The 27,500-nt window shown below is 38.4% G+C and overlaps 2 protein-coding genes across 2 annotated transcripts in view; one reads left to right on the top strand and one right to left on the bottom strand.

Annotated features, from left to right (window-relative positions):
- Positions 1-4,053, bottom strand: part of LOC137971352 (uncharacterized) — a 15,069-nt gene extending 11,016 nt beyond the window's left edge. The window contains exons 1-3 of the mRNA XM_068818179.1: positions 3,841-4,053; positions 1,186-1,291; positions 69-675 (exon numbers count right to left, since the gene is read on the bottom strand). Of these exons, the coding sequence (XP_068674280.1) occupies positions 69-675; positions 1,186-1,291; positions 3,841-3,899 (772 nt within the window). The 5' untranslated portion in view covers positions 3,900-4,053. The remainder of the gene's footprint in view (positions 1-68; positions 676-1,185; positions 1,292-3,840) is intronic.
- Positions 4,054-11,220: 7,167 nt separating this feature from the next.
- Positions 11,221-27,500, top strand: part of LOC137970121 (indoleamine 2,3-dioxygenase 2-like) — a 16,417-nt gene continuing 137 nt past the window's right edge. The window contains exons 1-16 of the mRNA XM_068816599.1: positions 11,221-11,347; positions 12,692-12,790; positions 14,590-14,709; positions 16,774-16,825; positions 17,986-18,052; positions 19,999-20,013; positions 20,551-20,650; positions 21,144-21,164; positions 22,391-22,487; positions 22,784-22,835; positions 23,647-23,713; positions 24,410-24,482; positions 24,822-24,929; positions 25,027-25,123; positions 25,672-25,748; positions 26,452-27,500. The exon at positions 26,452-27,500 is cut by the window's right edge and continues 137 nt beyond it. Of these exons, the coding sequence (XP_068672700.1) occupies positions 11,273-11,347; positions 12,692-12,790; positions 14,590-14,709; positions 16,774-16,825; positions 17,986-18,052; positions 19,999-20,013; positions 20,551-20,650; positions 21,144-21,164; positions 22,391-22,487; positions 22,784-22,835; positions 23,647-23,713; positions 24,410-24,482; positions 24,822-24,929; positions 25,027-25,123; positions 25,672-25,748; positions 26,452-26,561 (1,230 nt within the window). The 5' untranslated portion in view covers positions 11,221-11,272 and the 3' untranslated portion in view covers positions 26,562-27,500. The remainder of the gene's footprint in view (positions 11,348-12,691; positions 12,791-14,589; positions 14,710-16,773; positions 16,826-17,985; positions 18,053-19,998; positions 20,014-20,550; positions 20,651-21,143; positions 21,165-22,390; positions 22,488-22,783; positions 22,836-23,646; positions 23,714-24,409; positions 24,483-24,821; positions 24,930-25,026; positions 25,124-25,671; positions 25,749-26,451) is intronic.

The following is a 27,500-nucleotide window of genomic DNA, read 5'->3' as shown; positions in this document are numbered from 1 at the left end:
TGTGCCGCAAGCACTGAAAGGCAAAATAACATACTTCAAAAATACCCAAATTTTAGAAATACACTTACCACTTAGCATATATCCAATCACAGAGAGAAAAGCAACAAAGAGGGAAACATTAGCAACGACACTGATAGGTCCAAGTCTTCTCACTCCTCTTATGTACGAAAACAATATCAACGGAATTAGTGGCATAAGAATAAGAACAGCAAATGGAGGAGGGTGATAAACCAGACTAGATTTTTGAGAATCCCAAATGGAGACATTTATTGCTGAAGACATGTCTGACACGCTGCTTGAATTACGCATCCGCGACGGTGTTGTGGTTGCTTTACCATGATGACCACCATGAAGTGAGGAGGAAAACATTGATGAAATGGTATTGCCCATGAATATGAAATATCCAATGCAAAAGCCGTATTGTGTAGCAAGAAGTGCAACATTGACGAGAAGAACACCCCATTTCCCAATAGCAATCCTTCCTATTTCACCATACACCATCCGCTTTTCCACAGTACTTCTAAGCAATAGCATTTGTGTTTCCTGAGATTCCACATCTTCTGACAAGGAAACTGTGTCCAAGACCTTCTGAACTGCAGCTTTTTTGCATTTGATGATGAGCTGACAGCAATGGTCCGTAATTAATGCAATTATAAGAATTCCAACCAAGCCAAGCTTGAAAGAAAAAGAAGTGAAATGCATGTGAGCGAAATAAAATTATTGTATTTCAATGCAATGTTCTTTGGTGGTCCTTAAAACTCATCTTTTCCACCAACTGTTAGTACCACGTGGCAGACAATTTTTGCTAGTGTTTTATTGTGGACTGGCACAATATTATGGTTATTCTCTCCTTTTTGCAGAAAGATACAATTCAGTGTCACTCTCTTAAAAGAACAGTCATACATGTATCTTCCTAGGGTGGCTGATAACACTAGTGGAGCAATAAGATCTACATTGATCATCACTAGATTTGTTACCCACTGGTTTCAGATTATCATGGTCGTGTATAGCAAGTGTACAGAGTATTTTTGCTGGATCACAAACCCCACAAAACTTGATTCCCCCAAACTAGCATTGCACCATGATAGGAAAATATAATACTTAGTTGTCCTGTAACCCGAATGTTTAAACCATGCATGTTACAGTATGTTTCAGTTGACTACACATGCCTGAAAATAGGCTTACCACAAAGCCACTCTCTTTAAAAGCAAATGGCAGACCAATCCAATTAGTTCCAATGAATGCTTTGAAAACATTTGCAAAATCTGCAACTTGCCTGAAAACTGTGGGCCTGTAAAATGAATAGAAAGTATCATCAATTATTCTTAAAGGAGGATTACATACATGAATGGTGGTCTTGTTGTTTTCCCATTTAAAAAATGTCATTTTCAAAGTTTATCCAAAAGAACTGGTTTTTAATTGGACAGATTTACATGTTCCATGAGGTCACTGATAAATATTGGGCTTTGATGTATTTCTTTTCAGTTCCCAGTATTTCCAAAAATGTAAAAGACAGCCTGTGTAGCCAGTATTCCCATACAAGCAAAGATTTTCTGCATTCTCGTTGCACAAATGTGGGGGCAAAACAAGGTTTGGAGGCCGGGTGCGAAGCTGGCGAGATTAGTGGGGAGATTTCCACCTCCTCTCCCCACTTCCACCTGTTCTCTAAACTTTGTTTTCACCCAAACTTTCCCACGCCTGGGATGCATAAAATATTTGCTGGTATGGAAGCACTCAAAGATGCATCAAAGTTGTCAATCGCCAGCTCAATTATTAACAACCCTGCAAAAGCTTTGTAATAACACTACAAATAATAAACATATTATTCTTATTCTTATTATTGTTGTTGTTGTTGTTGTTGTTGTTGTTGTTATTATTATTATTATTATTATTATTGCTGGGTACCATCACAGGCCTAAAAGGTGCTCCTGGCCTAGTCAATTATTTACCATTCACTCAAGGGTGTGTTTGTACCACTTATAGGTCTGCTCATTAAAGTTCTGCCTTTCCACACAGTTGCCAATGCCTATACTGCTGCTGCTGCTGCTGCTGCTGCAGCTGCTGTGGCTGTGGCTTCGGCTGCCGCTACCCCTACTGCTACCACTACCATTACTACTACTACTACTACTACTACTACTACTACTACTACTGGGGAGACTTACAATCAACCACACGAAGGCAACCCAAATCAGATGTTGGTTTTTGGTGGGAGGGGAAAATGGGAAATTACCAGGACAGGCCCCAGTTGTTCAAACAATGGATAGCTCTATCCGCCGGATAAATCACTATCCAGTGGACAAGTAATAGCGAAATCAATTGCCTTATCCGTTGGATAGTGATTTATCCAGTGGATAGCGTTATCCACCTTTTGAACAACTGGGGCCAGAAGATTAGGGAACTGACAAACGTAACCCACATGCATGTACATGAAGCATCGGGATTTCCTTAGTTTTGGGAATCAATATAGGGCTACCTTGGTGGAAGGGAAATGCTCTCATTAGTACAGACAGTACATCAACCTTACTTCTCTTCTACATACTTTATCAGTTTATATTTATTGCAATAATCTGCAACAAATGGGACATGAATTCAAACCATAACACTGCTAACATAATAAATTTCATGACATATGGTAATTTTATTGAAAAATTAAATAATGAAGAAGAATGATGCGAAAAGAAATCTTTCCACAAATTTGAATGAAATTAAGCAGCTATATTGTAGTGATAGTGTTATGGTGGATAAACAATAATTTGTCTATTATTAAACTCAGGATAATCCACAGACACAGGCAAGCTTCTTACACTGTGCATGTTCACAAGTACAGAGTATGCAGAATACTATGTATGCATGCATTACAGGTTTATTATGAAGAATTTTGCTGTCAACAAAATTGTTATTAATTATTATTACTCATTATCTCAACACATAGCTAGTTCAAGTGAGGAATTTGCTTTGAATCAATTTTTTTTCTTCTTGGGAAGCTTGTAGGGAACAAGTGTTTTTGTAAACAATGCAATATGATGCTTGTACTGCCCCAGGGGCCCGTTTCTCGAAAGTCCCGAAAAGCCATTTGATTAACTGCCAACCGCTTGTTTTGGGAAGGCGATCTTTTGACATGTTTTCAAGGTAACTAAAAGAAACATGACTGTGAAGTTTGACGACTTAAATCCTCTCTGTTCTTGAGATACAAAGGGAATTGTGTCACCCGAAAACGACCCGTAAAGTTTCGGGACTTTCGAGAAACGGGTCCCAGGTCCTGAAATACACAATTTGTGACATCTTGCTTGTTCTGCAAGTTTCACCCAGGCTAATACACTGACTGAGGGGATATGCAGATCTTGTAAAAATTCTAGTAATATTATTTTTTGTTCAAATAGGGAACTTGAAATTCAAAATAATTCCACTTCTGATTACATGGGGTGAATTTTAGTGTTATTCCTCTCACACAAAAGTCGAATATGGATACTTAAGCTTTATCAAAGGTTTCATCCCCCCAGCGCCTTAATACGCTATAATTACATAAGATTTAAAGAAAAGTTTAAATGGAGCTAGTGAAAACATTAAGAATACGACTGTCGTAACAGACGATAACTGTTTTCACTGTAGATCTATATTCTGTTTTTATTTTGCTAACGGGATAAATTCTATATCGAATCTTCGAAAAATAGCACAACCAACAGCTGCACCTCTGAAATTAAAGTCATGTTACACAGAGGCACGTACTTATTCTCACGATAAAACATCCACCAACATTTTCCAAACACCTCAAGTGTTAGAATTTTGGAGATTCCAATGTCAAAATGTAAGTTAACAGAAGACACTGGGTTCATAACTAACCTTATAAGCGGAACACCCGAAGAAGCTGTGTAGAGCTGATTGTACCGCAGGCCTGTCATTATCCTTACCACCTTTACAAACCCGTGTTGAAATTGAACTTTTATCAGGACTTTTACAGTCACAAGTTATTAGCATACCAAGGTTTTCCCTGCACTGGAGTCAGTAAAATTACTGACAAAAATAGAAGGCAAGTGCTGGACTCGTCATGAATTCGAGGCCACTGAAATCACAAGAACGAAGAAACCGGAAATCTTTTGTCTATTGAAATGCACACCGGAAATGCATAAGAAACAGGCGATTTTCGATCTGTTAAAAATTGTGCTCCTGGGTCATTCGTCCACAAGTATCCGGATATTTTCGAAAACTAATTTTTCTCTGTACATGAAAAACACTCCGCCCACACGTAGCGTTTTGCGAATCGTATTTGCCCGTCCACACGAACAGCTCGTCAGGCCTAAATACACTTCGAGTGATACTTTAAAATAAATTAAGTCAGGAGCTCATCATGAGCTCCTGATTAAGTTCATTATTATCATGGCAGTGCAAACTTATGTATGCTAAACAATAGCTAAAGCACAGTAGGGCGCTGTTGCGTAACCTAAAGGCCAACGGGAAATAAGAAAATTAAAATAAAACTTATTATAGAAACTAATACATTAAAATGTCTTCTAAGTAGAGCTTGAAGGGAAAAAAAACCTTTCAAATCTCCTTGTCTGAGATATCACATTAAAATACTTAGAAACTGCTCTACTAGTGTCTTATCTTATGTCATTATTTTGAAGTGGCGGGCAAGGTGTAAACTTGAAGCTAACACGGACTTCTGCATCTTTATCAAGACTTTTTTACTCTTCCTTCCCACTAAAACCCTAACAGTTCTCTCAAGTCCTTTGGAGTATCCTCCCAGTACATCTAGAATGATGTTGTGCTGGGACCGGTTCCTGAAAGGAGGAATAACTCTATTCCAGGAATAAATGTGCCTTATTCCAGGAATACCTTTATCCCCGGAATAAATTCTGTTCTGTTAGAATAGCAGATTTATCTCTGGAGTAACTGTTATGTCAGGTATAATTTATTCCTCCTTTCAGGAACCGGCCCCTGGTCGGTATCCTTTGAACCGTGTTGTTTTAGTTCCCGCCGTAAGGGGGCATACTTCTCTTTCTTATCCTGATCTTTCGCAGCTCTGTTGTCCACCCATGGACAACTCATCTCTAAGATGGTGACAATCTTCCACTTGTGGTCCACACCCTTAGCATCTATCCGGTTGGCTCTCACTACCACGTGCTCTGCGTACAGCGGGACATCCCAAAGGCTTGTGCATCTGCGCTTTCGTAGACAGGTTTTGGCTCGATCGGGGAGTACCATGGCGGTATAGTGTCTACGAGTTGTAGATCATGGAGCTTCTCAAAAAACAGAATCTTCAGCACGCAATTATGCCTGTGGAGATATTTGCTCTGCGCAAGCGCAGAATATCCAGCCAGAATATGTGCTACCGCCTCTTGCGATTTGCCGCAGAGTCTGCATTCCACGTCACGTCACGTCACGTCAGTTCTTGCCTTTTTACTCTGGTAGGTTCGTGTATTGAGCATCTGCTCGTACAGCTCATAGATACCGGCAATCACGTGTGATGGACAGAATTACCACTTAAGCCAGTCAAAAAACCGGTTACTCAGCTCGGAGTCACTCCATCTCGAGGCGATCAGCTTCCCTGGCCAACTCTGACTTCACACGTCCTCCTTCTTTTCTTGCTGAGCTCGCTTCAACTGCTGTTGATATTTGTACCAGGGATCTCATCTCCATCCTCAGTACAGCATCTAGGGTTAGGGTTCACCAAATTTAGCTTTATTCCAAGTTCTTGCCCATACTTCAAAGTCTCCTTGACAATAGAACAATGTCCTAGCTTTACTGAACGGTCTTCAAACTGGCGCATCAGCTCCATGACTGGATCCTCGTTCTTGAACAGGTTAGGTGCACCTTTGATCTTAATCGCCTTGTACTCGGCTTCGACGGAACCCAGACCTCGTCCTCCGCACTGCCTTGCAAGATGACATAAGGCAGTTGAGCCCAGCGGGTGCTTTCCTCCTTGCCGCGAGTCTACGACGATCTTGCACATCTCACGATCAATACGTTGAAGTTCCGTGATGAGAAGGTGTTGTGTCCACATACAAGTAAGTCAAGGCAGGTAAGGCGTACTGATTGGAGGCTACGATGCGATTGAAATCAGAGAGTGGACTGGACCATATGATGGACATTCTGTTCGAGTACACCTGGGCGGCGAGTTTAAAAGATGTCAGATCTTCTTGTTATGTGCTTTCGAACACGCCCAGAAACTTATACTGAGCTCCCTCTTCTAGACATTTGATCACTGATGCTTCGTCAAATGCTAAGCTATCGGCGTCCTCTACCTTCACTCCTCTCTTGAGGTGTACAACAGAGCACTTCTTCGGATTCCAGTCGAGGCCATCTTGCATTGCAGGTCTTGATGATTTCATCACGGTATTAAGCCTAGGTGCGGAGGCAGCGAAGATCTTAAGATCGTCGATGTACAACAAATGCGTCATTTTAGTATCAATCGGCTTCGAGAGTCTATATCCTTCAGTTGCCTTGAGTTTCCAAGAGATGGGATTCAGGCAGATAGTAAATAGGCGCGGACATAGAGAATCCCCCTGAGGCAGTCCTCTTCCAAATTGGATAGTCTCCGACATCTCCATCCCCAGTTTAGTTCTTGTAACAATCCTGGTATTTCAGGCCTTAGAAAGCTTGGTAACCACTCTTGCTAGCAACCTTGGGAATCGATGTATCGACATCGTCTCACTCAACCACTCGTGGTCCACTGAGTCATAGGCTTTAGTCACGTCAACCCATGCCATGCTGAGGTTTCTTCTCCCACGGTGACAATCCTGGGTAACCATCCGGTCAATAAGCAAATTGTCCGTGGTGCCACTGCATCCTTCCTTCGCCCCTCTCTGCTCCGCCTCCATTAGCCCGTACACATCCAGGTGCTGATCCATAGGTCTTAACAAACAAGCGGTGAACCATTATAAACTGTATTCAGGAATGTTATTGGTCTTTGGTTATCGCTGGATACCACTCCTCGTTTGGGGATCACTGTAGTCTTTCCTCCAGTAAACCACGTGGGAAAGTCACCTTGCAGCTTAGAGATATATTTGAAGCAGTGCATCACTCCGTGGTGGAGGGCCTCAGCATGTTTCTACCAATATTTAGATATCTTATCCGGCCCCGGGGCGCTCCAGTTCTTTTTCTTTTTCACTGTTTTCACAACCTCATCAACCTGTAGATCCCATTCCTCCTCGGCCGGGAGTGGCACATGCTCACCGATCACATCCTTCATCTCCTCTAGCTTGCTGGCAGAGGCGTCTCCTGTACCCGGGGTTTCCCACAACTCTTTCCAAAATCCGATAGCCTCTTCAATGTTGTCAAGCAATTCATCAGTGTTTGATCCTTTATCAACGTCCTCCATGCTCTTATACACCGGGCGGTCAGTCCCTTGATCCCTTGCAAGTTTATTAAACCCCTTATAAACTCTGCTTGAATCCACTTGATAAGTTCGGTTAAACGACCTTGATTCCTCTACTTTCTTTCTCCTAACAAATCTCTTCTTCAACTTCCGCAGCACAACCTTATTTCTTTCCATGTAATAACCAACTCTCCGACAGAGAACGTTTTACATTCCATCTTTAAAAGTTCCCGGTTCTTTCTACCTCTCTTCGTTTGCTCGCGGTTCAATTTTATTCTCTTCATTTCCGCCTTTGCAATAGATACTTTCTTCCGAGTTTCCATGACTTTCTCTTCGTACGCACGTTTCCATTTCGCGGTTGGTTTGTTTCGCGCACACATGATCTGACTGCCCAGGCGTTTCTTTCTTCCACCCTTTTAACAAAAGAAAAGCAGCAACTACCAAGTACAATACGCAATCAACGAGCCATAAATACTCGAACGGCTTCTCATTAGGGGACACTAATGAAGAGAGAAATTTGAAAGCTGACGTTTCGAGCGTTAGCCCTTCTTCAGACCGTTAGCCCTTCGTTAGCCATTCGCTCTGAAAAAGGGTCAGTCTTCAAATTTCTCTACGATGGTCAAGTTTACCAGAACTTAGAAAAAATACTCCCAAAAATAGATTTCTCTAGTACTGGGAGGGGGGGGGGGGGGGGGGGGATCGGTCTGCGTTTACAGCCTAAGAAGTTGACTAGGCACCTTTTAACGTCTTTTTAACGATCTAATCTTTATGTGTCCAAGGATACTACACTGTTTGGGAGCAAGTTCCAAATCCGTATGGCTCTAGGAAAAAAAAAATAACTAAAAGCTGAAACATTCGCTTTGGGTTGGAAATAAGTATGCTCGTAGCGACTAGTCGGTAGACCTAATTTTGCTGGGAAAAGTAATTGAGCCAGGGTTACGGAATTAATAAAAAAGGATTGACTGGCAGACATCTATGCTCAAGAGTATCCCAGCCAGGAGACTTCAGTTGATAAACCCATTCCCGCGTTTCATTTCCAGGGGTGTAGTTAGCCCGGCATTACAAACTTTTGGACATCATTATCCGTAAATTTTCCCCGGTGAATGATTTCTCTTTTGATTTCGTATTTTTTAGGAAAAGACCAAGAAAGAAAATTCATGAATTTATTTAACCTCGCGTGGTTGTTTCAAAGTGAAGGAAACCATTTAAATGTGTTGTGTCATGGTGGTTATAGATATCATGAAAACTAAGAGAGCCGATCCTTTAGTTTGGACAGAGGTGTACGAACGGTGGAAGTAGATGGCAGCTAATGGCAGCCGATGACAGCCGAGTTTGCTATCGAGCCAACGAGGCCAAGAACCACAGGAAGCAAAAACAGAGGGCAAATGTCCCGAGCCGCAAGTGCTTAATCCTACTGGCGAAGAGTCGTGTAATTTCCCTCGTCGATCACCTTGTACAACAAATGCAAGAGAGGCTGCTACCACAGGAGGATCGATTCGTAAAACAGTATCTTGTCCCCAAAAGGCTACATGCATGTATTCACAAGCGGGAAGTTTCGGATAAGGTATATGGCACATGCAAAACCGATCTATCTGAGAAGAGAGAATATGATACTGAAATCCTTAGATGGAAAACAAAATGGCAGCATTCTCCTCCTGGTAAGAGCCCAGCGACCCTGGCAGAAACCCTGGAGAGGGCAAATCCAGTCCTCTACCCAAATGTAAATGCGGTACTCTCTATTCTCCTCACAATGCCGGTTTCAACGTCCACCCCGGAACGCTCCTTCACTTCGATGCGCAGAATAAAAACCTATCTGCTTTCCACCATGAAAACGAAACGGCTGTCTTCCTTTGCTCTGATGCAAATGTGCCGGGAAATGCATGACCATAGACGTGGAGGCTGTGGCCCGTGATTTTTGCGGCAGAAAGAACTCCATAGGAATGCACAGAACTTAACAGAACTCGGGTTTTTGTCCAAGAAATATTGTCAAGATACGCTGACATTTTTCAAAATGTACCAGTGGTTTCAATCTTAGTATTTTACAGATATCCAGAGTTGCAGTAATTTCACGAAAAACCTCTATTTGTAATGGCAATGGCGTTGATACTGAAGAAAGAGTCTCTGAAACATGATGACATTAAAAAATATGGTTCCTTGTTTGTAAAGCTATTCAGGGTTAGGATAAAATTCGCGAAAAAAAATCACTTCACATCTGTTAGTAAGTTTATTTTTTACTCCTATGACTTCCACGAAATCGCAAAGTTTGGAACGGACTTACGCAAACCAAAAATGGCCACCTACGCCTGACTTCCCCATCGACGCATCCCGCAAAAATTAGACTAGAGATTTCCCCTTTTATAGATTTTCTTCTCTTTTCCACTTTTTAGAGATTCTGATTTTATCCCGGTACCAATGAGTTTACTGGTTTTAAGGATAATCCAGGGCCGCATTTTGTGCAGCGGCTTTTCTTTTTGATTAATATATCTTTAAATATTATGTATATAGTATCTATCTGTATATGCTATATAGTTTAGCTGTAAATGTAATGTCTCGAAGATGTTAGCCCCTGTAGTTATTCTGAAATTCGAGATGAAACAAAGTTTATGCCTGTATGTATGTTACCTTTAGTAGGGCGCGTGCGTACACTTCGTAATCTGCGACTCCAGTGCTTACCATGCCATATGACAGATAATTTGGTTTTATCAACGGAGTTGGTAATGTAAATTGGCCACCGCACAGAGATTCTAAAAGCTCTGACGAAGGGCTAACGCTCGAAACGTCAGCTTTTAGAATCTCTGTACGATGGCCAATTTACATTATCAACTCCGTTGATAAAACCAAATTTTTGTATTCTACTTCCACAGCAGCACTACAGTTTCTTTAGAAACTACCCCCTTCATTCATATGACAGATAAAATGAGTTTTCCCTTGAATATTTAGGCGATCGAATTCATACGCTAAATTGACAACGTACGAACCATGCGTGTCTGAGAGATAATTTCATGCAGACTGGGACTCCTAAAATGCTCTCTTGTAAAGATAGCGCTTCACGAGTGAAGTTGTCTCTCTGGCTTTTCTGTGGACGAATTCCAGGACCTACCGGTACAATTTGGGCAAGTTTTGTAAGCTAAAAACTTCAATCGATGCGGTATTTTGCTGGTAGGACTGGGCGGCCCGACACTTATAAAAAAAAACTATGAAATGAGAATCAGGAGTCTTCCCTGGCCATGGAATGGCAGCCGATGATTACCCAGAATTGTTCTTGTGCATGAGCGAGGCAACTTGAGAAGAACGAGACTGTCCCTCATGGGCCTCATGGAATGGCTGAAGCGCGGCCAGAGGAGAAGATTTGTAGCCAGATACTCAGGAGTAGGTCTGGTGTGTTCTGCTAACGTAGATTTTGGCTTTCTGAACAAGTTTTTATCATAGAAAATTCGCGACAAAGTTGTGCTTTCATTTCGCTGTAATCCTCGTGTCAAAGAAAAAGTATAATGTCAGTAATGTAAATAACACATTTGCAGATGACCTGTCCTCTTACTACTTCATCAAGTCAAACTACGACATCTTTATGAAATAAGCGCATTCAAATTTCTTCATATCACTTTACAAAAGTAGGTTTTTTTTTTCTTTAAAGGGTTTTCCTGGTGGTATGAAAAATACGTTTTCCCTCCCGTCCTCTTCTTATGCATGATCTTCGCGGAAATTACATTCTGTCCCTCGATAAACCTGGAAAAACCAGTTGTGGTCTTCACAAGTTCTTTTTTCTTACGTAAATGCTGAATGCTGAATGCGCTACCCCGTTTTGTATATTCTCTCTTTCAGAGATTCCCCGTTCCCCTTTCCCTGCTCCACATATTTTCCGTTCTGCAATTCCCGACTATTTACTGTATTGTTTCGAGTTTTCTTGTTTCTTCGGGTGATCAAGAGTGCCTTGTGAGCGATCAAGGGGTTTCACTGATGGCCTGTGTTCCTTCACCTACTGACTTTGATGTTTCACCAACTGTAGGATTTGTCCCGGAAAGCGAACCGTTGGTAAGTAAAAACGCTACAGGCACTTTAGAATTTTTAAGTTCATCAATACTCCTACTAGTACTGAGTACTAGTAAAAGAAGCCAGTATGAGCGAAACGTCACGCGATCTCCCGACTCGCTTTAAAATGATATGTAACAGATGTCGATGAATTATTAGCGAGTTGCAACAGTTTGTCTTGAAAATGCACTAAAGCAAGTTGAGACCGGGCATGGAATTTGAATTTGAATTTTACATGCAACGCCTGACAATCAATTAGGCTCGATTTCCAGCTGTTTTGGGAGTCCGATATCATCCTCCTCCCAACGTTAATGTGGGGCCAAAACGTCTGGAAATCGAGCCTAACAATCAATTTGCTGTAGATTTATTAGCTTTTATTCTGCTGGCTTTCACATGGACACTTGCACGTGTACTTGCTGGGGTCTGACTCCTGTCCGCTGACCCCCTATAAAATTCAGAGACAGTGTAATAATATTAAAATAGTATAAAGTGATAAATGACAAAATTAAACTTTCCAGACTTTTCAGAATCATAGTGATATTAAACTGCAAGTAAAACTTTTGCGCTAATTATTGTCATGACACCAGGCAAATGTTTTGGATCAATTGAAATATCTCTGTCAGAGTTTTTCCTCCCTGTCTGGGGCGAGGGGGTTTTTTCGTCGGGAAGGAGGCTAGGGAGAGAAAAAAAGATATGTGGTTTATCTTGCCTGGTTGTCCCAACCTTCATTTTTGTACAGTCATGCAAGAATACCCGTCACTGATTCTTCAGGTAAGACTTGAATGCGATATTGGTATTTGCGAAATCTTTCAAGCAAGTGGAATTTCATTACTTTTTACACGTCATTTCTTTGCCCTAGACAAATGAAAATGCAAATCAATGCAGAGCTGCTGAGGGAAGAGCGGGAGTCCTTGGGAAGAAAATAGCATTCATATAGGTAGTAAATGAAATCTCCCAAGAAATCATTGTAAGCTTATTCTTGTCATTATTAGTTTATTTATAACTTTTATTCTACATCATTAACTTTTTTGTATTTCCTATGAATTTTATAGGGAGTCAGTGGGTGATCAGCAGATGGGGAGGGGGGAGGGGGGTCTTTGTTTTGTTGAAACCCCACTTGCTTAGACTTGCTCACAAAAACCAACTATAAAATTAAATATAGTCAATTTAATACTAGGGACAGTATTATTACTATTAAACACAATCCTTAGTCTCTCTATTTAATGAAAGGCAGTCTGGGAGTAAAATGTCTGCCTGGGCTTTGAAGCCATAACATCCCACTTGAGAATTAAGTTTGCATGAATTGATTTTGACTTTAAGATACTTTAATTCATTAATATTAAACAGCAGTGTCTACCAGAGTACTTTTCTCCCTGGGAGGAAATTGGAAGAAACTTGCCACGTCTGGTAAAAGATCCTGATGTTCTACGTCAAAGGATTAACCAAGTAAGAAAATTTTGGCTGGACAGTAGAATTACCCAGCCAGTAGAACATGTAGCCACTGATTTTCATGTGATTAGCATGTATTGTAACATATCTTATTACTAAAAGAATATTACTATGAAAAGATGGAAGTGGCTAGATCTTCTGCAATTGCTTCAAAAAATTCATCGCTAATTTTCAGTTTGTAGTAAATCGTTATGCAGACATAAATTACTACTACTACTCCTCCTACTCCTACTCCTCCTCCTCCGACTACTGCTGCTGCGACTGTGACTGCCACTGCCACTGCCACTGCCACTACCACTACCACTACTACTACTAATACTAGAGTACAGTACTACTACTACTACTACTACTACTACTACTACTACTACTACTACTACTACTACTACTGCTACTACAGTAACTACTACTACTACTACTACTACTACTACTACTACTACTACTACTACTACATTAACTACTACTACTACTACTACTACTACTACATTAACTACTACTACTACTACTACTACTACTACTACTACTACATTAACTACTACTACTACTACTACTACTACTGCTACTACAGTAACTACTACTACTACTACTACTACTACTACAGTAACTACTACTACAGTAACTACTACTACTACTACTACTACTACTACTACTACTACTACTACTACTACATTAACTACTACTACTACTACTACTACTACTACTACTACTACTACTACAGTGACTACTACAGTAACTACTACTACTACCACCACCACCACCACTACCACTACTACTACTACCACTACTGCCTCTGCCATCCTTCCCCAATGTCTACCTCATTCCCAGTTATCCGTTCAGGTGTCAACTCCAATCCAGTGCCATTTTATAGCTGTTGCCTTATCCTTCCAATCAGGTTTCTGATCCAGTTCCACTGTTTTTATGTCAGTTGTTCACTGAGGCTGTTTGTGTTCCCCCTCTCTGACATCACCACATCCATCACTTGCCTAACCCCAGGATCCTCAAACATTTTTTCAAATCAAAATGTTGATTTTTGGTGAGAGGGAATAAAGTACCCAAAGAAAAAACCTCTTGCACAGGAAAAAATAACAGATTCCCATTTTTGGCTATTTTAGGGTATTTAAAGAATACCAACAAAAATCCCAAATTTGGAAGAGTGAGACAAGTCCCAATCAGGGAACTTGGTTAGGAATTCTCTGGTTGGGACTTGTCTCACTTTGCCAAATTTGAGATTTTTATTGGTATTCTTCAAAATACCCTAAAATATCCAAAAATGGGAATCTGTTATTTTTTCCTGAGGTCAGAGTAGAGAACCAATAAACTCATGGTCAACCCACATGATGCTACGTTGATCCAAGAAGCAAACCCACTACAAGTCATGTACATCATGGCTACATTGGTGGAAGGACTGACTGCTACTGCTCTCACCACTGTACTATTCCTGCTCTCAATCATGAAATAACAAAAGAGAATGGATAAAAAATTATTGTACTAAATATGTGATAATATTAATTTAACTTTAACAACAGCTAGGTTCACTGTCCCCATTAATAACCCTTTCACTCCTGTAAGGGCCAATGAGACTTATAGATTTTACTCAGTCTAATGCCAGACGATTTTACTTGTCAATGGGGAACCCTACAGGAGTGAAAGGGTTAACTAACTAAATAAATATCACCACTTTGCACTAAATTGCATGCTTTTTTTCTGGTACCTGAGTATATTGGTTTCTTCAAAATTTATGTTGTTTTTTATATTCAGTCACAAAATGATTATCATTAAGTTACATTGTTTGTTTGCAGCTTCCCTTGTTAGACCATAACAAGCTTTCATTGGAAGATGAGTGGAAGCGAGCTCATTTGGTTCTCGCCTGTGTTTCTCATGCATATGTATGGTGCAAGGGAGATGCGGGAGTAGCAAAGGTATTTGTTACTGACATGGCTTGATGATAATTATGTGAAGCCAAGTGATGTTACAGATCCTATGAATAAGTGTACACTCATGATGATGATAACCAAGATCCTAATATTTGCTTCTCTGTCAATTAAAGTAAAGTAACTTAATTTAACATTGGTAGTTCATTTAACTATGAGGCTGGTATCAATGGAAGCCAACGGTGCGGCCTTTACCCCCCTCTCCCTGGAGAAAAACCTCTAGGTGCAGAGTAGAGAACCAACAAACTCAACCCACACATGACGCCGAGTCTGGAAATCGAATCGAGCCACAATGGTGGGAGGCGAGTGCTCTCACTACTGCGCCATCCCTGCACCCCTAAGCTGTAAACACTGTTAACTTCAGGGATTGGTGCACTTTAGTACATCTTTATTGTTAAATATTATACTAAGGTTCTCTTTCAATGTTTTTTTGTCAGTTTCACAGACTTTCATTTTTCAAGTTTCATTGACTTAATTTGTATTTCTCTGTGAAATATGAAGTGAAATACACTTCAGCAAAATTTTATTCTCCAGGTGTCAGACAGAGTGTAGTACTAGTCCTATGAGAACAACTGTTGTTTGCGACTGCATCATCGTGATGTTTCAACAATATACAGTACAACATGACCAGAAGACATCTTCAGAGTCTCACAAAGCAAATTAAACAATGTTCCATTTTGCAAAAAGCAAAACTATTTAAAATACGTCACTCACCAGAGAGCTAAGCACACTGCCTGTCATATGACTTGGACAGCATTGCTAGTTAGAAAATAATGCAACTAACAACAGACTGCCTCCATCAAACACAACCCCTACACCAAATAAACCCAAAAATATGGTGACTATATACTTAATTGTAAATAATGAAATTATTAAAAAACCATCATATGCATTTTACAAGTAATTGTTACTGTATTAAAATATTATACTGTGCTTTACCTTAATTGTGAATGACTGAATAACTCTTAATGTGAAGATTGATCAAGGACAATGGTGGCCCTAATATGAAAGCTTAAGATCGCATGCGGCAACTGCCCAGCCCGGGAAGGGGAAGACTTTGCATATGAAGGGGCGGGGATGCTCATCAGAAATTTTGAATTAAACCAATATGGGTGTGGCCCTGAGGCTGTTTTGAGTCCCAACATATTAAATAACATATTCTTATATTTTATATTCTTAACGAGATCTTCACCGCGACATGGTGGCGTTTTGACCAGAACACTCTAGGTGAGACCAAAATCCTAAATTTACACCCCCAAGCGAGATGACGAGCATCCTCGCCCCTTTCATTTGCAAGTCCTCCTCCCTCCCGACACCTCTCTTCTTGAGCTGTCAGGCCACTTATATTTATTTGGTGAATCGATCTACATGGTCTGAACTTACAACTCACTGCATGAACACTATACATGTAAATAATCCACTAGATATGGAGATCCTGCAACTTACAACATTGTTGTTTTAATTAGTCATGAATTACTTATTTATCTAAAAAACAACTATTTTTGTAAGTAACTAACTATCGCCAACGCCTACCTGCATATTACGTCCTAAAGTGCACATGCAACACAATCAAAACAGTCAAACAATAGACAAATTTAAGTGACAGCAGGCCAACACAGAGCTTTAATTAATTTACATTGTTGGATGGATCCTCACAGGCAATAAAATCGTGACTAACCATACAGATAACCAATAACATCACCTTTCTGGCAGCCGATTAGTCCAAAGACAATTCTGTACTATATGAACTGACATCACTTTCACCTCACTCTGTGAAGATGACTGAATGGATGCATGCATGCATGCTAAGGTTGTTGAAACAGTCACAAACAACATGCGTTCTTAGCACTCACTGAGAGGATCAAATACCATCATTATAGGTACGTCCTTCCCGTGCCCAAACGTTTTTTTATGCTTGAGATGCAAGTAGCTTTTCACAATAGTCCAGTGGGTTGTGTTTTATTTCATGAGCATTTTAAGAAAAGTAATTTTTAAATACTTAATCAAGCTGTTTGTATGAGATGATTTTAGAAACATTTCCTTCGGTTGCAGATTATTCCAAAGTGTCTCGCAATCCCTTGGGTGGCTGCAGCTAAGCATTTAGGTGAGAATGGTATTAAATATAAACCTAAGTGATTGCTCGAGGTTTATGCTTAAAACAAAATAATATTCTATGGACATTAGGTTACGCTTTAGTTAGCCAGCGAGCAGGCTTCTTCTTTTTGTAGTGAGGAGAGCAACACCATGTATGACCCCACAATACATTGAATACTAACCAAAAAAGGTTGGATTTGAGATTAAATATTGTTGTAGGCCTAAAACGTTATTGCTCCAGCAGACCTACAGTAATTCATAATTTGAGATTAAGAGTGGGATTCACATTAAGAGTGAAATTAGGAGCAATAACTTTTTAGGCCTAATTAGACCTAAAATGATATTTAATCTCAAATCAAACCTTTGTCAGTTAGTATTCAATTTATGGTGGGGTCATACATGGTGTTTTGGTGCTTCGTTTCGCAGCGTTTTGTTGTTTCAGTGTTTCACTGTTTTGTTGTTTAGTAATGTCCAAGAGAGGGCCTGCTGGCAGGCTACGCTTTAGTGGATATCACAGACCATTCTTAAGACCTTGTTTTTTCTTTACTCAATACTGGTATCTGTGTAAAAGCTCAATCTATTAATTAAATTAAATATAAAAATTATACCCGAGTGCCAAAAATTTCCTTCCCATAATGAGGCAAACCTTGATGTACTGTGGTCTCCACTTTCATGGTGAAGTATTAATAATATTATCATAATATTATTAATACTTCACCATCATAATGGTCACAGTGTGTTTAGCACATATGTGGGATATGACCTCATTTTTGCATAAAGTTATGAGCAGACGCTGACATTGACTGGGAGGATCTGCAGTGTCACCCCAAGCAACATGGAATAGAAATGTCCCCCTTCCCCCTACATAAAGAATGAAGCTATCTGAAGGCCAAAACACTCTATTTTCCTATCATCTCTTTTGGGGGAAGGGGTAGTGTCAATTTTTCATTCAATCTGTCCAAGATAGTAGCTATAGGTGTTTGAACATTTTTGGCTGTAAGTAAAAAGATTGGATGGAGCAGTCTGAAAAGAACTTGCTTTTCATGATTATTTAACTGTGTGCTTTTTAAAAGCCATTTGGAAATAGTCGGAACCTAAACAATCATTACTTGTAATTATTGCATTTTGTACCGTTTTATTAATGGTGAATCTTTTCAAAACTCTATGTAGGTATTCCTCCAGTAATAACACATTGTAGCTACATGCTCTATAACTGGAAATGCATTGATCCAAGCCAGTAAGCTGTATTTTATTTTACTGAAAATTAGTGCACTTTACTCATAATAGCAGAGCTCTCGCAGAGCAAGCTCTGAATTACAGGGAAATTAGGAATAACTTATAGATATTTCACAGTCATAAAGTCCTTTAGTCTATTAGTTCTTGTTCTAAGAGGGCGTATTCTGGTGCCCGACCTCATGCAATAATCATGTTGGACAGACAGGGTACTAGAGTGCGCTAGCTTCCTAACCAAGGTGGTCCAAGTCCAAGTTTGACATGTACCGTTTACATAAATCTATGTGGCAAGACTTGAGTGTTGCGAGACCTGCATTAATGAGCGTGGCCTCATAGCTTAAACTTGGGAAGATAATGTTCATTGCTCGTTTCTGAACTCTCTCCAACAATTCTGAGAGGTAGTTGGACATGTTATTAAAAACCACACAACCGTTTTCCAGTACTGATCTTACAAATGAGCAATAAACTACGATGATAACTTGATTGCTGACACCACACTTCTTCAGCTGACGTAGGACATATATATAGCCGTTTGTTAGCTTTCCTGACTATAATGTCACAGTGGGAGTCCCATTTCAGGTCGTCTGCGAGAGTGACACCGAGAAGCTTAAACGTGCGCACATGCTCAACGACTGTATTCCCAATGAAAATGGGGCTCCTCGTGCAACAGTATAGTCAAGAAAGTCAACAACAATACATTTGCATTTGGTTGGATTTAAGATCTTTTTTTTTGTATTAATTAGCATAACTGTAGACGTCATTAACTAAGAAGTTAAGATAATTTTTTGGAAAATCTATCCATGCAAGAAATTTTGCAGAACCCAAGAACCAATTTACAAAAAAATTTGCAATAAATATGAAGTGTTCTGCACAAACATTATATAAATGCAAACAGGAATAATGTAACCTTAGAACAATTGACTGCAATCTGAAACTGTACTCCAGTGAAGATATAAAAAGCATCAACAAGTTAAAACCCTAGTGCTGAATATGCATATACTTCAACCCACACAAGAAATTAAAGGCAACTCAAACAATACCAAGCCAATAATGTCTCCTAAATCATTGCTCATTCTAAAGAAAGAAACTTCTGTATCTTGTCCCACACAGTAAAAGCTAGTTGTAAGGCAAACTTGGGTCTCTTGACCCTAACCCTAACCCATACCTCAACCAACCCCCACCCCCAGAATATTTAGACATGCCGCTATGAGCAGTAAAATGAACGACTGAAAAGGTCACAGAGGCTTAAAAAGTACTGAATGAAATTACCTAAAACTCAATTCTAATATGCACACACTGATCCAATCTTTAAAAAACATACACCTTTTGCAACTAAGTTTATTCATGTACTCCTATCAAAACTGTATTCTTCCTGTAAATTTTGATTGCAAATTTACCTTACAAAGACAAATTCATTCATATAATACAAGAAATTCCCATGTTTTTCGTCAACCTTTCTGTTCAGACAAACATCAAACAATTTTCCGTTTTTATCAAGGACCCAAATTTTACAACTCTTTGACTACTGAGATCGTTAACTCGACATCTCCCCCCTCCTTTAAAAAAGTGTCAATAAGGCGTTTATTTGTAATAACTGTTGGTATCCTTACATAAATATGTTAAGTATTAAGATTATGGCAGCTTTCCTTTCCTCTTAATTTGCATTTTCCAGCAGGAACAGCATCATCATCATGATCATTGTCATTTATTAGGGGTAAATCATGACACTTTGATGCTTAACAAAAAAATTTAAATTAGAATGGTTCTCATGGTCTAAATCTTAATAAAATTATAATAATATTATATTTGATTGAATTCTCTTGGGTGAATGTAGACAGACCTTTGATTACTATTATTTTTATGTTGTAAATACCATAGTTTGTTTTACCTATTTTATCCCTCTTGGTTTTTTCCACATTATACCTTGGTATTTCTTTTTCCTGACTGGAGGCCTCTCAGCATGAAGTAAGTTGAGCTTTATTAATTTATTCAGCATTAATTATCATTTCAGTGGGTGCAGTTATAATTATATGTTCACAAATACAGGGAATCAGAGGCATGAACATCACTATAGTGTTGATTACATCCATTTAAGTGTTTTAATGCTAACCGTAAATTATTCACTCATAAACACTTAACAGAAGCCTAACATTAATCAGCCCTACAACCCAAACTTGAAACTGCATTTATAATATATTTGAATCCTGTTGGAGCCTGCACCTGAAATTTTCAGGTGTCTATAAGTCTAGAGATAAAAGAGAAGTGATCGACCTCACACTTATCTGGACAACTTAATAATAATTATTACTATCTCTTTAGTATATAATAATATTATTTTATTCGTAAAATATAAATCGGAGTTAGTGACAGCATTTATTTATTTTTAATTAACTTTTACTTTCAGCTCTGCGTGCACTTTAACATAAAAAGAGCTAAAATTATTTTCCAGTTGAAATGCCTCTAAGGCTAAGTTCAGTAAACTCTTTTTATTTCATCCCTCAGCAATATGGATCTAGCAATAATGATTACAGGTTCATCAACTGAAAAAGGATTTGTGAAAATCCCTATCCTTATTGAGTTAGAGTTTGGAAGAGGTTTGCATGTAAGTGCCCATGATTTGTGATCTTTCAAAATGTATCCCAAATAAACAGTGAAGTGAAAGTCTTACTAGTACGTAGCAAGCAGAATTTTCTGAATCATTCAGTCACTGATTCACATAATCATGCAAGCATATACCAGGCCCGATCACATGCACTATCATTAATTGTTGTAAGAAGCAAGTCATCAACAAAATCAGCTATTTAAACGATAAGCATTCAAGGAATAGCTTGAAAGGTCCTAATAACTTTGTTTTGGTCTTTTCCCTGTAAATGAGGGCTATCTCAGTTCTACAGTACTATGACTCATTTCACACATAACATATGCAAGTCACGTAATTGTCTAAATTGACAGCTGACATTTAAGTATACACATATATACAAATTCATAGATTGAGGAAACTTAATGCATCCACTTTGTTTCAGCTTGAGAAAATTGGGTAAATGGCTTGTTTTCTTCAACAGAGTGATATTTGTTTCATATCTTTATTTCCTTAGGCTGTCATTGATGGACAAAAGGTCAGGAATGCCCCACTCATTCAGTTCATTGCCGCTTAACTTTGTTTTATTAAGTACTCTGGTCTTCCCAAAAACAACCTGTTTTTATAAAAGTCTTTTCTTATTTGCCACATTTTTTCCCTGGCCTTAGGTCTTGATCTTTCAATTATCTAAGATAAGCCATCATATTTTTTATTTTAATTCATTTTAACAATAACAATCAATAATAATTATTATTTTAAATTATTATTGTCATAATTGTTATTATCAATTTAAATTTGTTTTTTTTTACAGTATTGATTGGGAGAAAATCTGTCAGCCCTCTTAACTGACTCAGAAAAAAAATTGGTTGTGTTTAAAACTGTGCACTACTGATAACTCACTATCCAGCGCATAAACAGTAGCAAAACCAATTGAGTTATCCAGTGGATAGCGCTATCTACCCTTTGAACAACTGGGGCCTGGAGATCATGGGTTCAGGATCCGTTCTGACCACTTGTTGAATTTGATTCTGGTAGTCCCTGGTTCACCTTGCACTTGTAAATAGCCTACTGGTTTGCCTTCTGCCAGTTGGGATTCTAAACAGCTAGTTGTTTTCTGTTCTGTCATTTTGTTGATTGTGTCTCAATGGCTCTGAAAAGACACTACGGAGAGTGGTCAATTAAAGTATAATTTTATATTGTATTGCATAAGGAAGTTATATAATTTTATTTAATACGTAAAAAATAGGAATTTAAAAAATAATAAATTTCCTGAATCCTGGATCGGAAGGCAGTCATGGAATTTGAATTTGAATTTGAATCATAGAAAGTCATGAAAAATGTCATGATGGTGGTAATCTACAAATTAAAGGAACAATGTATTTTTGTGTTATTATATTATGGAAAGTGATGAGAACAAGGCATTAGACCTTCAATTCACTTTTAATTAACACCAAAGAACAAATCGATAAGGTTTATAGCTATCTCATTGTTATTTGTTCCAAAAGATGTTTATTGCAGAAATATTTTCACAGTGAGTCTGGTTACAATTAAGATTCTGGGGTTTGACGTCACTTGATACTCTACAATTAACCTAAAGAACTTTCTTCCTGAAAAATTTCTGAATTAAGAAATAACTGAAAAATTACCAACATTATTAATTTGCATCAGAAGTCATTGAGCACATAATTTATTCGGCTCTTAACCAATTTTAATTGGATTGTTCATCTCCAAACTACATGTACTTGTATTTTAATTCTTTTTCAGTCCGTCAAGAATTCTGACAGGGTAGGATTGATGAAAGCATTGAAATCAATCAAAACGACAATAATAAAGCTAACAGCAATATTCTTGCAAACAAATGGTAAGCAAGCAAATGTTATTATTCTATTATCTGTTGTTGAATTTCTCCAGTAATTGAACTTTGTGGGCCACTACAAACAGCCACTTACACGAGTCTTACGAATAGCTCATTCCGTGTACAAAATTAATAATCTGCAAGTTTTGTTAAGTTCACAAAACTTGTGTGGCACGTAAGAAATCTCAAAAAGAGCTCAATGTGTTCACTGAGGGTGAGAAGATTTTTTCAAAATAACAAAAAAAAAATGTTTGAGCTTGAGGATCACTAAGTCTTCCTATTAATATTGATGTCATTTTTAGATGTTGTTGATCCTGATGAATTCTACCAAAATCTTAGGCCATATCTTTCTGGGTAGGTACCTAAATAACAAACTTCTCTGCAAGTGTATATGTTATGGTTCAATTTTCAAATCAGTTTGCTTTTTTGAAACTGGTTTATTTTTTTAAGACTGGTTTTATTTTTCTATTTTGAATAGGTAGAGTGTGATTTGAGTCCAAATAGTGTTTGCCTTGTGAATTTTATGCTTTAAATAGAGTAATGTTATTTTGTTCTCCTTTCTCTATTACCTGACAACTTAATGTACATTTGTAGATTTCATTCAAACAGTGTGTATGTGTTTTGTCTAGATATTAGTCTTAAAGTCTCAAGTTTCAGCACAAGGGGTTGTTCAATTAGGGTTAGGATTTAGGGTTAGGTTTAGAGAGGTAGGGGCAAGGTTGAAATTTTATTTTCAACCAAGGGATGTTTTTCAGCCACAGTTACAGATTCGGCCTAAGCACTGATTTATTATTTTTCGCTATGTTGGTATGGTCAGGGTGAATGTCAATTTTTATTGATACTACATCGCCAACTTTAAATTCACTGCATTTCTTTTCATCTTTCTTGTTACACTGTTTGATCATCTTCTCGTTGTATTGTGCTTGACTGTCACATATTTTTTGTCGTTTTCTTTGGCGTTCCTCATTAATGTCTGTTCATAATGTTCAACTTGAAGGACTTGGCTGGTGTTAAGTTGGTCAGGTTCTTGTGAGCGGTCTTCAGAATGCACAGAAAACACAAAATGACCCACATCAAAAAACGCTTGCCAACAATGAGGCAATGTAGCACGTGGTTGGTTCAGTATAGTTTTATAATGACAAAGAAAGGCTTTCATCTGTTGTAGGTGGAATGGCAATCCCACTTTGCCAGATGGTCTCCTGTATGAAGGTGTCAGCAAGACACCATTGAAAGTAAGTGATGTTTCTGAGAAATGCTTACATAAACATTAGTAAGGAATTGCCCTACCACATCCCACTCCCTGTTCCCCTGGACTACTAGCTACCTCTTCTCCCCGTGAACCTCACACTCAGAGGCCGGGACTAAGTGGGAGGTATCAATTTCTACAATCCTATGCACCCACCCCCACACACATGCAGGAAGACACTGAAGTAGAAGGTATCTAGGGTCTTTTGACCCATGCAATTGCCTTGAAGAATAATGTAAGAAGGAATGACAGTAGAACACAAGACTTTATGATAATCATCACCATCAGCAGTAGCAGTAGTAGCAGCAGCAGTAGTAAGAGTATAATAGTATTCTGCAATTGAGCATGCTCCTCCTAGTGGTGCCAGTGAATATCATGGAGAACCAGTGTTGTTGAGACTTTTGTTCGTGGTGGGCAGGGAGGGCCAATGGCTGTGAGGGCTTGACAAGGAAAGGACCATGAGGACATCAAGAATAATAATAACTAGGATGAACTTCATATCCACAAGTGGACATGACTTTGTTACAAGAAGCATCTGGATGAAAACAATAAAAGAATTAAAACAATATTTTTTATATGTTGACTGCCTGAGGGCAGTATAAATCAGTTACTATTTATTTGCATATCTTCAAATGTACTAGTAAGAAGGCCTTTTTATGTGTCATTTAACTTTTTTCGTCAGTATTCTGGTGGAAGTGCAGCACAATCTTCAGTGTTTCAAGTTTTAGATGCTGCTTTAGGTGTCATCCATGCAGGTAAAAGTATGGGCTCATCATGCTAAATTGCGAGTTATTTTCATTTATCATCAACAGTCTCAATCGGTTCAGTAAGGCCATAAAAATAGTTAGGCTTCCACCTTATGGAATGCTTAGCTCTCCAGCAAAAACCCTTACAAGGAAACTGCCTCTAGCAACAGCTGAAAGCTTATGTGTGGGATAACAGATACCGGTATTTGTACCTACTATTAAATTTTACTGGTCATGTATGAATATCATGCTGTCATTTTACATGGCACTAAAGACCCTTGTTTTCTGCTTTATACAGACCTGACTCTCAAATATTGCAAGCATTTTTTTGTCTTTTTGTAAACATAGATAGCAGTTCAGTTGGCAACTTTTTGGAGAGAATGCGCTATTACATGCCTCCAAAACATCGTGCATTTATAGAGGCTGTAGGACAAGGACCCTCAATCAGACATTTTGGTGAGTTCTTTATAATATAACTAAAGCTGTTTAGTGCAAGATGTTCTTTTTCCTCTAATTTGACCTTTTGACATGAAGATTCATTTGCTCTTGATAGCACTAACAAGTGGAAATATCCAATTGCTTGAGGAATACAACCAGTGTGTAGAAAACCTGAAGGATTTCAGGAGTGCTCACTTACAAATTGTTGCAAGGTTAGTAACATTGCTTGATTTACCATTATTCACAGTCTTGTCTCAAATTCACTTATTATAAAGTACTACTAACAGTAACTATGATCAAAGGATCACTTTCCTTTTTCCTTCAGATTTTGAAAGTGTGTTTGCTTAACAACTGACAGGCGAAATTCTGAGCTTTGATTTTTATCCAAATGCTGTTTACTTTGAGTGTAATATAATTTATAAGTTTTGAATTTCATGGTCTGCCATTATTCACATTCAAAACTGACTGACTAGACTTCAGAGGGTTGGATCTAGGGAAAAGCAACGCCATTTTACTTGCTATGCAGACGCCGCTTATTGCACAGTCATGCAAAACACAAATCTGAAAAACTCCCAGGCTCCATATCAGTTCAGAATAATAATTGATTTTTTGGTCACAGGAGAACTTAAAACTGCTGGTATTTGCTCCATGGTTTTAAGACTTGGTACAAAATGTACATTGAGGAAGTTATTATTATTGTTGCTTTGTTGCTGTTAACCACAACTTTACTTACTTAAAAAATAATGTTGTGTACATGCAGATATGTGGTGATTCCAGGAAATAGAGAAAAAGAAAAGAAACAGTTTGGCATGGCCATGCATGGAACTGGAGGATCTGGTGAGTTTTTCACTTTTGGGGAAAAAAGGCATGCAACAAGTTTTATTTGCTACAAAAAAGCTGGCTTGTCAAATTTTCAGGAAATGTGTTTGTCATGAAAAGTATCTATCATGTTTTCTTCAAATAAAAAAATTGCTGTCATAAAATTTTTCCTTTGGAAATGATTGAAGAGAAGATTGATAGTCTCATTTCCACTTCCTCACCCACTTGTTGAATGAGCTGAATGTAGTCTTCAGACTAATCATGGCTTCCCAATCTTATCACCAAAATCTTAGAGCCCAATTTTGATACTAATAATTATTAAAATTCACTTAAACACCAAGCATGACCTCAAGGCTCTGGAAAATAAGATGGTATTTATGACACTTATCCCAGGCACCTTGATGTTTGAATAAGAACACATCAAAGCAGATTGGGCTTTTTACATGGTGGGTCTAAAACACAGGTCAGATTCCACAGGTCAGGGTACATACATGTCACTGTGCTACAGACAAATAAACAACACCAAAAGTGTTTCCTAGCCCTAATCACCGTACAAAAATGTTGTTTCAGGTTTAAGGGAAACGTTTAGCTTAGTTGTTCATCACTGGAGCAGAGACTGGAATGTGACCTGTGTTTTTGACCAACCTTTTTTTACACCACAGGTGATTCCATAATTAACTCTCACTAATGTATTGAATAAATGATCTTTATACCTTTGCAGATATCATGCCTTTCTTGAAACAAGCCAGAAACGAAACAGGTGGAGCTCTCATCTGTAACAACAATGAAAAAAAAAAGAAAGTAAACAGTGGAACGTACACCACAGGATGAGCAGGGACTGGGTGCAAATTGGATGGATTGAACTGCTTGAAATAGAATTAAAAGCGTTAAGCAGTCATTGCCCACATTTATAATGTTCTGCAGTTGCTCTCTCAACTTACATTTGTCCAGGCATGTCTTCTATTAACATTAGCATTCATACAGGAAAAACCACTGTCAAATCCATGGTACATTCAATAAACATTGACCTAGCTCTCACACTAACTCAATAGCCTGGCACAAGGTCTTGCACAATCACAGCCAATGTTTAAACAATTTGTTCTTTATTAATCAGAAGAGTGTGGTATGCATTCATGTATATGATAGATACAGTATAAACGGATTTACCATGAAACCTAAAAGGAAACGGAACTCCTAAAAAAACAAAAACAGTCAAAGAACTAAAAAAGAAAAACAAGGTTTAGCATACTTCTCTTGATCTTGACTCTGGGTGACTCCCGGTTGCTTGATAGCTCATTAATTACCAGTAGATTAATGGCATTGCAATGCAGATATCACTGAGGTCATGGATTCCAATCCATTCAATAATTCAGACTTTCCTTTTGTTGCTCCTTAAGTAACATTCACACAGCTGTAACTGTACTGATCTAACACCACACACTGTTTTTTTTTCTGTCAAATGCATGGCACAAGGTCCCCCCAACCCTATGTACAGCATTAATTTTTATCCAGCATGAGTCGAGGATTCTTATGCCAATAATACCAAGAACAAAACAAGCATTGTTTGAACATCTTTTTGTTTAATTCTGCCACAGGAGAGAAAAGCTCTCCAAATTTTATATATTCCTTCTTGCACAACTTAGAAATTATGGTAATAATATTATTAAATTTGATTCATGGATCTTGTGATACCAAAGGTTACAAATTAATAACAATTTACAATGAAGTTTTACTTAATAAATAAATATGATTGTACATAGCTGTATGGCT

Source organism: Montipora foliosa, chromosome 9, assembly GCF_036669935.1.
Source record: "Montipora foliosa isolate CH-2021 chromosome 9, ASM3666993v2, whole genome shotgun sequence".
In the NCBI taxonomy this organism is placed as follows: Eukaryota; Metazoa; Cnidaria; class Anthozoa; order Scleractinia; family Acroporidae; genus Montipora; species Montipora foliosa.
Note: the sequence above shows the minus strand (reverse complement) of the source record. Positions and strands in the feature narration are given on the sequence as shown.